The 12,729-nt window shown below is 38.3% G+C and overlaps 1 protein-coding gene across 1 annotated transcript; it reads left to right on the top strand.

The window, feature by feature from the left end:
* Positions 1-1,712: 1,712 nt before the first annotated feature.
* On the top strand, positions 1,713-4,896 carry LOC149943440 (uncharacterized). Its single transcript, XM_090176093.1, has 3 exons — positions 1,713-2,988; positions 3,030-3,990; positions 4,641-4,896. The coding sequence occupies exons 1-3, from the start codon at positions 1,713-1,715 to the stop codon at positions 4,894-4,896; spliced, it is 2,493 nt and encodes an 830-aa protein (XP_090032219.1).
* The last annotated feature ends 7,833 nt before the right edge of the window (positions 4,897-12,729 follow it).

Below are 12,729 nucleotides of genomic sequence, written 5' to 3'. Positions count from 1 at the left end.
GAGTTGGACCATAGACAGCAAATAAATACGAAGAGATGTGATAATATTGAAAAGAAACAATTGGAGCAAGAGAAGAACACTACGGCCATTAAGACTCAAGTTGACCATGTTCAAGTAATGGTTGACCAGTTGAGTTTGAATTTCGCTCCAGAGAAGGTTGAAGTACAGAGGGAGGAAACTGAAAAATTGAGGGAAACTGTCAAAACTCTATGTGGGCAGGTAGAATCTCTTAAATTGAGACTGGAGGAGAAATCGGTGGATGGCGAGAAGTCAAGTGATCAGTTTTTAGCAAAGCGAGCTCCTGAATAGAATCTGATGGCGTTTGGGGTGGAGTTTGATGATTTGGATACGCCGCAAGGCGCTGAAAATTGGCTGCGTAAAAACCTTGCATTAGAGGAGTCTTTGACTTTTTCAGTCACTTCCTGTGCACGATTTGGGAGGCGAAACGAGAAAAAGGAACAACCAATCCTTATCTGCCTTGACAGTGCTGAAAATCGACGAATTATTCTTCAAGCGGCTACTAAGCTGAGAGATAGTCAGGTTCCACAGTATCGGAAAGTCACTTTAGCCCCTGATCGTACGTTTGAACAGAGACTGATGGCAAGGTTACATGGCTTTAGAATGCGACGAAGGAGATTCAATTTGAGCTCACAAACTTCCAATGCAAATTCTGATGGTTCTGAGCCAAAAATTAAATATTCAATAAATAAAAATATTTCAAGATTACTTTTAGTTTTGTCTTACCAGATCCAAGAACGCTAGGTCTATTTTTACGAGGAAGGCTTCCAAATCCACTGCTAGGAGGGGACGTTATAGTTGCCAGAACAAACACGGAAACAACACCCTTTATTTTGGTTTTTTGAATATCCAACTTGGCTCCGAAGTAAAATGGGCGGAAGCTGGTAATGAATTGGTTAATGGTAAATACGATATGTTGTGTCTTCTAGAAACTAATTTACGCGATGGACAACTACCACCCTTGGCGGAAGGCCTTAGCTGGACTGGACTTAATCGTGTGGGCCGTAGTAAGAAAGGAGGAGGTTTAGGTGTCCTCACGCGGAGTGATGATTGTATTGAGGTGTTGGATAGGTGTTTTGAACATATGTGGGTCTGCCATAAAGCTTCCCGTGATGTCGCTATCACTGTAGTGTATTGTGCAACTGGCGCTGACGCTAAAGATTGGAGTAGAAAAATAGTTAGTTGTCTGGAGTTGGACATGGTAAAATTACGAAACAAGGGATTTTCTAAGTTCTGCATCCTTGGCGACATGAATGCGCATTTGGTAGAGTTAGATCGCTATGATGGTACCAATGGTAGTCTTTTGAGGGAGTTCTGTGAAAGACATGGTTTGACAATTGGAAATCTTATGAATTGTTGTGTAGGTAAGGTCACACGGCATGGTCAAGATAGTTCCTCATCGATTGACTATGTTCTTTTTAGTGAAGAGCTAGTCCCTCTAGTTGAGGCAATAGAGATTGATGAGAGTGGCCAAAGGAGTTTGGGTAGTGACCACAACATGGGATCCATTCGTCTTAACACCAAAAAGGACGCTGGTATAGAAAGAAACGCGACCATTGGACCAAAGAGAGTGTTCTGGGATTTTTAAGATCCTGAACGTCTTAAAGCCTACTCTGAGGATATGGAGAACTGGGTGGACTCTTTTGACTAGTGCTCCTACTTATGACCAGTTTGTGGCGGCGGTTAAAGCTGCCATGGCGAAGAATCTGAAAGAAAAAGTCATTCGTGCGTCTCTCAAACACGGAGTAGCTCCCAAGAAGTGGTGGGACAATGAAGTCGATGATGCCATTAAGGCTAGAAAAGAAGCTTGCAGGGTTCACCGTGCAGCTAAGAAGAGTGGTGAGTCGACTGACTTAGTCCTACAGAAATGGCAACATTATCTGAAACTTAAGAGAGAAGCTAAGGAGCTTATTGCTAAAAAGATCAATCAGGTCAACAGGCATATTGAGCGGTCGATTTTAGACGCTGGGAAATCTCAAGGTCGTAAATTTTGGAAATACTTATCACGTCTTCGCAAATCAACATCTCAAACTGGTTCAACTCTTTTTAGGGGTTTTAACACTAAGAATGGTCAGTTATTGACTAGTAAGTCGAAAATGGTTTGTAGGCTGTCTGAATATGTCAAAGATTTGGAAAAGGAGTTGTTGAGTTGCCCAGTTACTACTTTGAGTGATGATGTTCCCCCAATTAAGCCTCCAAATACTATTCCTCCAGAAAGATTGGAAGACCCTTTCCTCAGTTGTGAATTAGAGGTGGCCTTGAAACAGTTGGCGGGTAGAAAGGCAGCAGGCATTGATGGGCTGTATGCAGAGTCTATGATGGCGTTGGGACCACTAGCAAAGGATTGTATTTTGTTTCTGTTTAACGAAATTATGCATCAAGATGATATTCCGGATAGCTGGAAAGAGTCACGTGTTACTATGGTTTTCAAAGGAAAGGGAAAGGCTGAGGAATTAGAACTCAGTTCCTATCGTCCTATAGCAGTAACGTCGGTCTTCTACAAATTGTATGCCATACTTTGGAAAGAACGCATTAGCGGGTATATAGAATTAAACGGCATGCTCGATGAAGCTCAGTATGGTTTTCGAAGGGGTAGAAGGATTTCGGACAATATTTTTGTGCTTTCTCAGCTGGTTGAACTCTATCAGAAGCAGGGGCTCTCTCTATATTCTGCGTTTCTTGACCTTCACAAGGCGTACGACAGTGTTAATCATGATAAGTTGTGGGAAACGTTGCGTGGCTTCGGCTTTGTCCCGAGTGTCGTTCGCCAAATTCAAAAACTGTACGCCGATAGCTCGTATATCTACACAGCCCAAGGTGTTACTACTGAGGCGTTGAGGTGCGGTGTCGGTTTGCGTCAGGGGTGTCCACTGTCCCCCGTACTGTTTATTTCTTATATCAATGGCCTTGCGGTGAGTTTGTCCGAGTCGGGAGTTGGCGCTAAGATCGAAAAGGTGGAGAAGGATAAAGGTGCCTCTGTTGGCAAAGTGTCCCTTGCTTACTGTTTGCAGATGACATTCTTCTTTTGGCACATTCTGCGGTGGATTTACAGGAGCTGTTGGATAGATGTTCTGCTTATGCTGATTCCAAGGCGTTAAGGTTTAGCCCAGAGAAATCAAAAGTTTTGATGTTTGGTACGTCAAAGGAAGCTATCCCGGTCCCCTTTAAGTTGCAAAATGCCTCTTTGGAAGTGGTGGAAGAGTATAGTTATCTTGGTGTCCTGTTCTGTTCCAAGCCTAACTATATGGAAAATCATGAGCGTAACCTTGTAGCTAAAGCTACTCGTCTACGGTGGGCGGTCAAGAATATGGCGGATCGATCATATAACAAATACAGTGTATCTAGGACTTTGTGGAAAGCTGTGGCGGTACCCACCATCACGTATGCAAACGATGTTCTACCGTATTCCCGGGTCTCAATCGCAGCCTTTGAATATGCTCAGAGAGAAGTTGGCCGTGCTGCACTTTCGGCGGGCCCTTTCACAGCTAAGGCTGCAATTAAAGGTGAAATGGGTTGGAGCAGCATGGAGGAACGTGAAGCTACGAGTAAGCTGAAATACCTAGGGCGGCTGTTATTTATGCCGACGTCCATGCTTCCTGGCATAGTTTTTAGATCGCTCAGACTTCAAGGAGTTGAGACCAGGCTACTACAGCGTATGGCACAGCTTGATCGTATCTATGGCATTGGCACGACCACGAATGCAGCGGCGAACGAGAGAGAATGGGCTGCTGTAGTAGTGCGAGATGTTCATGAAGCGGCGGAGAGGCGTTGGCGTAATGATGTCAAAAGCAGGAATAGTCTGAAGCTCTACCAAGTGAAACAGAAGCCACAGAGCGAATCGTGTTATGATGGTTCTTGGTGTAGTGGCCTCCTGTTCGACGCTAGAACGGGCTGCCTTCTGACGGAAGAGAGGCCTGTAAGCTGTGTGGGAATGCCTCTGAAGACATCGCCCATGTACTCTTTCATTGTCCGGTTGGTGAAAGCGATGAAGATATCTTTGAATGGCACGTGCGGAACCCGGAGATCTCTGTAGAGGAAGCCCTTCGATTGTCAGGAAATTTTCATAACTTCTATATAATTAAACACATTCTGGTTACCTGGAGGGCTAATAAAGATAAGTGGCGTCGTGAAAATATTTAGGAATTTCAATGTTTGGATATATATATATATATATATATATTTTTATTGTTGCATTCTGTAACTTATATTTGGTTTAATGTTGTGTATTGTTTTTAAACCGTGCTCCCTTTAATTTGGTGACGCCGCCCCGATTTCAAGGGGTTGTACTTTGTATGGGTTTACCAATAAATCTTAAATCTTAAATCTTGAGTGGGCTGTGAAGAATATGGCTGGGAACTCCTATAATAAATACACAGTTTCAAGAACATTGTGGAAATCTGTAGCGGTGCCTTCCCTAACCTACGGCTTTGGATTCAGCCCAAAGAGAAGTTGGACGCACTGCGCTCTCATCTGGGCCTTTTTCCGCCAATGCAGCCATCAAGGGAGAGATGGGTTAGAGCCATGGTTGGAGCAGTATGGTAGACCAAGGCGGCTAGCAAAATCAAGTACCTTGGTCACCTCCTGCTGATGCCACACTCAATGCTACCAAGCGTTGTCTTCAGGTATCTGAGACACGAAGGTCTTCAAACCCGTCTTTTTAAAAGAATAGATCAACTGGATCATATATATGGTAAGGCGTCTAAGCGCAACACTGCTCGAAATGAGACCCAGTGGGCTGCCATTGTGGCAACCGAGGTTACTGATGCAGCTCAAAATCTTTGGCGTAATGCTGTCGATTCTAAGGAAAGCTTGACACTATACAAAGTCAAACCTAAACCTCAGGCTGAAAACTTCTATGATGGTTCCTGGCCCAGCTAGCGGCTTGCTTTTTGGTGCAAGGTCAGGGGCTCTGCTAACGGGTGAGCGCCAGAAGCGGCTTTTTGGTACTTCCCCCATGTGAAAGCTTTGTGGCTCACCAATGGAAAACCTTGAACATGTTTTGCTATACTGTCCAGCTCTTGAGGCTGATGAGGAAGTGTTTATGTGGAGAGTAAGCACAGATTTGTGACATCCTGGGGTTCTCTGGAAACTATGATGACCTCTACATTGTTAAACACATTCTAGCTCTCTGGAAAATTAATACGGAAAGTGTCGTCGACAAGCTCGTGCCACTTAATATTCAGGATGCTGCTGATTTCTCTGCGTTAGTCTTGGATCACCTTTCACCAAAGATACTGTATATATAAAAATGTTTATGATGACACTTATTATTTTTTATTATTATTTTATTATATAAGTGTTTTTAACTCTGTAAAGTTAAGAATTGAATTTTGGTGATGCCGCCCCGTTTTAAAGGGGTGTACTCTTGTACAAGTCAAAAATAAAACCTTTAACCTTGAATCTTAACAATGATCACTTTGCATTTTTGTTTTTCCTTGATATTTTTCCTTTTACGTTTTATTTTTTATTACTATTGTATTATCAGGAAACTATACACTCTTTTATATCCTCATTTGTGAGAGCTGCCATTTTATTACAGGTCTGATTTCAAATAGTGCATGCAAGGCCACTTCACGCGATCAAGTGCACGCGACGTCTTGAGCTGATGAGCACGTGCAGGCGCCCTTGCCTGTACTATTTTAAGTTAGGCCTGTAATGAAATGGCCGACTTGGTAAAAGAGTGTATAGATATCGGATAACAAACTAGAACAATTTTTTAAATTTTGTCGTAGGTCCGATTAGAACTTTTAAAAAACCCTGCCTTTGGCCCATGCTTTTCGTTTGGCTGGCAACGAAAGTTACGCCATCTGCGCCACACTGGTGAACTAACACTATTTCGCCTAAGATTAAAAGGCCGACTTTACCTCGACGATAACGCGGTTTTTTGACATTATTAAAGCGACTTATGTTTAATTTAAGTTTAAGAATGGCTCAAATTGCGAAATTAAATCTTGTAAGAGTAAATAAAGAAAACATATCTTTTCACAGGTTAGTGTTCGAAATAGTTTTCTTTTTACCATAATTTCCAATCGCTAAGAACGCACAAGAAAACGCGTTTCTTTCAAATCATGGAAAGCTAGTTTTTTTTAAATACAAAATGAGGAATGGTTCAAAATTGCGTAAATAAATATTTAAGGTGTAATTACTCAAACAAAAACATATCTTTTCACAGGTTACTGTTAGAAATAGTTGTTTTATGCGTAATGGTTATGGGGGAAACCTGTGCACAGTAATGGTTTATCACGTATATCTACGTTAGTATTGTATGTACGGCTATAAACCCAATTACGAACATTAGGGCCCGGCTATTTCCTACAAAAAATGTTCTATAAACATTTTACATCAGCATTGCCAGGCGTACCATAATTATGGTACACTTTAATAATTTTACTTCGAAATCTTGGTCGTACCATAATGTTAGCCGTGTACCATATGGTACGCTTTTATGCAATAATTTGCTTAAGTTGTACCATATTTTCAATAAATTTTATATAATTCGATTATTATGATTTTAATTCATGTTCAGCCCCATTGCCTGTAACTGTAACTCACAACTAAAGTTACTAAACTCAGTTTCAGCACGATAGCGCCATCTTTTATTTTCCCCCCGAAACACAAAAGCACCGACTTCCGCCTTAATATCTCTAAATTGGGTGGTTTTGACTCATGTTTCATAAAGAAAATAATATTAAAATTTTAAATAACTACAAGTTCTTTGAATACGGCCTATAAGAGGAAATAAAATAATTTTTCCAAGAATTCAATAATTTTCGATCAGGGGTGCAATAATTTTCAGTTTTTTACCTGGCAACGCTGTTTTACATACGAGCAATCGTTGTGTCGTATTCGCGGTTTTAACGTTGTACCCGAAACGGACAATTTTGCGCCTTCGTTGACTTAAAATGCTTCCGCCGCTCTTCATGAAAGCTAGGAATATGAAAACTCTCGGTACCCTGGAATAGAAAAGTGTATTCCCCCCACTACGAGCTCCCCCTCTCTCTACGGCAACGCAGCGCGAGCCAGAATCGCGGACATACGAGTTTAGCGCCACCTTTTCTACATGTTTTAAAAAATTCGTCTGCTAGTTTTCGAATATTAAAATTCATTGTATATTCCTACTAAAAACACGGGACTAGAAATACGCGAATAGAAAAACTAGCAGACGAAAAGCCGATTAAAAGTGTAAAGGTTCTACGATAGATGGCGATACTTGTTATGTCCGTGAATTTTTTACTTCCCCGCCTAAAACGGGAGACGACCACTCCAGGTTTACTTGAATCCTCCTAGATGAAAGCGCGTTTAAAATTTACCAACCAGCTAACTCTTGTTATTTCTGCAATAAATCGCTTGAAAATGAAGCTATTGTGAGAGAAAATGATGGGAAAGTCGGAATAATGGGCCCTATTGACTGCCGTAAGGATTAAATCCACAAGACCAGTATCAATCAATGCTTTCAATTGCTTTGAAAAGAAAGCATGACACCGATGAGACTGTTCGACATGTAGAATGCGAGCGAATCAAACGTATAATAAATTATATTTAATACTTTAAATTAGTATATACATTGTGTATTATTTCAACGCTAAATGTAGACCTCAGAGCCAGCAAAAATATACTCGGTTAATAACTTTAGCAAAGACAGTCTCTCTAAACAAAAGTACATCTAATTTTAACAGAAGCAAACTGAAAACCTACTATAAACTAAGTATTATAAATAGTTAGGCCTATGCGGCCAATGTAAATTCCCAAACGAACAGCGAAGAAAAATTTATCTTTTGGATATGAGCAAAATTGACATGAGCTAGCTAGGTAAAATATAATTGCATAACATTAGCTTACAAGAGTGACAGAATCAGAATTATCAGATAGCAAAGGCTAAACCTAAGCCTTCCTAACTAGCCCTAAATACATTAAACTATTTGTTTTACTAATAAAGATAAGTTACAACAATTATTCAAAAGATAATCTATCATCTCGTAAAATAACAAAGAAATGCTGTATTTACCTTTCGAAAAATATGAATCCGAAAACCACATTCTGAGTTCCCTCGCTTTGTACTTACAGCTAAAACCGTTAAATAAAGTGGAAAAGACCACTAATGAATCAACAACACCTGTAAAAGGTTATTTGCATCAGCGCCTACGTTATTAACAAAGTAGATCTGATCACTAGATAAAAAAAGCTTCGTGCGCGCGGCGTAGATGGTGTTACTCAAAGTTCGTAAATCGTGCATGCTCTAAGGGGTGTTACCGTCGTTTTAGCCAAGAATCTAATCGGTGGGCTGCCAGCCATTCGATTAAAGGGGCTCCAAAGTTCGGTGGCAAAATGTGTGTAAAGTCAGTAATGTGCGAAATTTACGGTTGACTCTGCCCGCCTCTGCCAAGGCCGAGTGAGGGGTTGGAGGGAAGGAAAAGCATGCTCAATTTTCTTTTTTTTGCCACCGAACTTTGGAGCCCCTTTAAGCGTTCTAGTTTGTTATCCGATTTCTATGCTTTGAACGAGCAAATAAAAAACCTTTAACCTATGCCTTTAACAATGATCACTTTTATTTTATTTATTTATTTATTAATCAATGAAGGCCCAGTACCCCCGCCAATAATTTTAAACACACAGGCCCGGTCTGATTTAAAGACCCCCCCTATCTATATATTTTAATTTTGAAATGTCCGATTTTAAAGAATTTTCTTGACTATAGTTAAAATTTTAAAATTATGACACTAATATGTTAATTTAAACGTTTTCTTAGGAGAGATAAAATTTTCTGCCCTCGCAATTTAATCAAAGAATGATACTCTTCGATTAGAGCTTTTACCAAATTCGTCAACCACTAAATTAGGGTTTTCTTTTAAACAATTCGACAAATCCCGATTAATGGACGATTTGAAAGTCTAAATTCTCCCATAGTTGTTCGAAGACGTGTTTCTATTCTTTTCAGGGAACTGAAACTTCTTTCTGAGATGGTATTTGCGACAGGATTGCATTGAACAACCTTGTTGTACTTAACAAGGTCAGGGAAGCCATCTTCCATGGGCATTAAATAGTGGAAGCAGTCGCTTACGCTGTTAAATTTTTTTGGGGATAATTAGATTTCTCGCAATTTTAATTTGACTTTTTAAGGAATCAAGGTCGAAATGGAACCTATCGTATCCCCTGTAGCATTAGGGAGTCGGTCAAGAGTCGGGTATGGGTCGAAAAGTCGTTTTCAGGTCGACGACCGTATGCCGACTCAAATTGTTCCATTTTTTCAAATCGCAAAAATTACAAATTTCCATTTTGAGACTTTATAAAGTCGGCAAGTCGACTTTAATGTACAATCGATATGCCGACTTGATTACGACCACATATTTATTTTTTCGTCATATTTTTAAAATAATTGTATTTTATTGTATAAACTATAAGTTAATTTTTACTAATTATATTTAATTAATTTTTAGAAATTGATTTAATTGCATATGAAGTTACTTTGCGATTTACGATATATTTTCAAAATATTAATTCCTGATTTTTATGGAAATTGATTAATTATACTCTAAATACATTTAAAAATTTTTTAATTTATTAATAAATATTGATTTTTCGATATATACGAGCACAAAACGTTTTTCAAACGCTTAATTCATAGTTCCAAAAATTCAAAAGCACGCGCCAGTTGATACTTTCGCAGCGCTAGTTGATACTTTCGCCGCGCCATCTCTGGACTATAGCTCCATGTTAGAATTTTATTGGCAAAATCGCGGGAGCGGTGTTATTGTTGTGCGCTTAATTTCCTGTTGTTTCTTAAACAAATCAATGGAAAAATCATTGACATCTCGAGAAACATATTAGAACTACACTCACAAAGTAAGTTTTTCAATATACAAATATCTGTAAATTAATAATAGCTTAGTGAACTGAATGTTTTGTGTGAGCTGTTAGGCCTTGGCAATTACAAGGTCATGTGCAATTAATGTATAGTTTCTATTTGAGATATTGCTTTGGTTTTTTGTTTATTTTTCGTAAATAAATATGTCTAAGCGCGGTCCTTATAAAGATCAGGGGGCTCTAAGTGATAGACAAAAAAGGAGAATAACATCTGAGTTCGTGAGAAATGTTTTAGAGCAAGATAATGTAAGTGATAATGAGGAATTGGAGCCTGAAGTGGTAGAGAGAGAAAACCCCAGGGATAATATAGAAGCAGGTCCTTTGCTTGAAGAACGAAGGAAACATATAGGCCCAAATGAAGAAGATGAAGAACAATTAGAATCAAGTGCTAGTTTTAATTCTGAACCAGACGACGATAGCAGCTTTTCTGAGAGCAGTGATAATGAAGATTTTACACCAATTGATTCAGAAATTAGAACCTGGGCTCTTAATCATAAAGTGAACCATAATGCATTGAATGATCTTCTGCGAATTCTTAGAAAACAAGGACTTTATTTACCAACCGACTCACGAACGCTTCTACGAACTCCAAAGGATGCTAAGGTTTTAACTATAGCAGGAGGTGAATTTTGGCATGTAGGCTTTAAGATTGGACTGATAGAGTTTCTTGAAGATAACCCTGATTATCCAGATGAAATATCATTTGCAATCAACATAGATGGTCTACCAATATTCAAAAGTTCGGCAAATCATTTTTGGCCAATTCTTGGTAGCATATTCAATTTCCCTAATGGCGTCGTAGGTAATCCATTTATTATAGGTGTGTTTTACGGTGAAAAAAAACCAGGAAACCTTGAAGAATTTTTAGGTCCATCCATTTCTGAATTAGAAGAACTAAGTGAAACAGGATTTACTTATAATGGTCGCATCTATGGTTGTAATTTAAAGGGTCCATTCATAATGGACACTCCAGCACGAGCGTTTGTGAAAAACACAAAAGGCCACACTGGATACCGTTCCTGTGACAAATGTGAAATAAATGGTTATCGCTATAAAGGGCGCACCATATTCTGGAGTGAAGAGAATGGCAGGTTACGTACAAACGAATCATTTAGAGCCGAAGACGATGAGCAACACCATTTGACTGGAGGTCCCACGCCATTGACAAGGCTTAATATCGATATGGTTCGCCAATTTCCATTGGACTATATGCACCTTATCTGTCAAGGCGTTATGAAAAAACTAGTCCTTAACTGGATTAGTGGACCATTATCTGTCAGGATTGGTAATCGTATGGTTGAGTCGTTATCTGAAAAACTAGAAGCGTGTCGTTCATCTATACCTTCCGAGTTTGCCCGTAAACCACGTTCTTTAAAACACATAGATCGCTGGAAAGCAACAGAACTTAGACAATTTTTACTTTATACCGGACCTGTAATTGCAATTGAAATTTTAGAAGAAAATGTTTTGAAACATTTTAGGTTACTTAGTTGTGCAATATACATTTTGGCACATCCAGATCTTTACAAAACACATTCCCAGTATGCCAATGAACTTCTAAATATGTTCATTTCTATTGCTAGAAACCTCTATGGACAGGAATTCTTAGTTATGAACGTGCATGCGCTGTCGCATATGTCTAGGGATGTAAATGTTTTCGGTAGATTGGATGCATACAGTGCTTTTCCCTTTGAAAACTATTTACAGGGTATAAAGAAAATGTTAAGAACTCCCCACAAACCGCTTCAACAGCTTATTAAAAGAACCGGAGAAAAAAAATATTTCACGGCTACAAAGAAACCAAAAAATATTTGCTTGAAGAATCCATTTCAATCTAAGAAGCATAATTTACCTCCCAATGTAATATCATATAAAAAGTTACAAACCCGAGAATTTTTAGTATCTGTTCTAGGTGATTCTAATAGTTGGTTTAAGTTAACATCTGGTGAGGTTGTATTAGTAACTGAAATATATCAAAATCAAGAAATGGAAATTTTTTTTCAGTGTAATGTTTGCATTTTTCAGTCTGATTTATTTGATTACCCTTTAAATTCTTCCGAATTAGGTATTTTTTGTGGGAAACTATCGAAGGATACTCATACACATTCGTATACTTCTTTAAAACAAAAATGTTTAAGGCTACCAAACTCCATTGCAAATTACCATAATATTATACCTTTACTTCACTACGCATAAATATCACTTCTAGTTATATGTCCAATAGTTTAATAAGTATTAGTAGCTATTTTAAAATTAAAACACTTCATATTTATTCTATAGGAGTGAAGTAAATGTAATTAAAAGAAATTGCCTACCAATTTTGACAAGGGTAGTGAAATATATTATCTATCGCATATGCTTAACAATTATCAATATAAAAGTTATTTTATGAGTCCCTTATAATTATTAATATTTCGTGCACACTGAATTTTTTCACAAATTAAATATCGGTTTTATAAATATTTTGCGATTTCCCATTATAAGTGAGCATCATTTAATATTTTATGGTTTAAACCATATTATACCAATAATGTTTTCTGAAAAAATCATCTGTATACTGAAGAACTTAATTGCTACCTTTTTTGAGTTTAAATTGTTTTGAAATATAAGGTATATTTCAGTTTAAATGTTGACAATTATTTATAGATGTTCGCAGTAGTTAATTTTATTGAAGACAATTCTGTCGAAGTTGTGCCAATGTCATGGTACTGTTTAGACAAAAAAATATGTTACTGGCCAAAGCACTTGAAAATGAGTGATATTTCAAAATTAGTGCAAAAACAAACATCTCCAAATAAAAACTGGGAAAAGATGAAAGTGAGATTGTTAACCCGAACTCCAAGTAATTAG

The sequence above is a fragment of the Leiobunum rupestre genome, chromosome 5 (assembly GCF_980474605.1).
Source record: "Leiobunum rupestre chromosome 5, qqLeiRupe1.1.hap1, whole genome shotgun sequence".
NCBI classification, from domain to species: Eukaryota; Metazoa; Arthropoda; class Arachnida; order Opiliones; family Sclerosomatidae; genus Leiobunum; species Leiobunum rupestre.
Note: the sequence above shows the minus strand (reverse complement) of the source record. Positions and strands in the feature narration are given on the sequence as shown.

Coding starts and splice junctions, on each gene's coding strand:
- LOC149943440 (XM_090176093.1), top strand. CDS start 1,713: ATGGCGAAGAATCTGAAAGAAAAAGTCATTCGTGCGTCTCTCAAACAC. Junction 2,989..3,029: donor AAAGGTGGAGAAGGATAAAG/GTGCCTCTGTTG, acceptor TACTGTTTGCAG/ATGACATTCTTCTTTTGGCA. Junction 3,991..4,640: donor ATGTACTCTTTCATTGTCCG/GTTGGTGAAAGC, acceptor CGTTGTCTTCAG/GTATCTGAGACACGAAGGTC.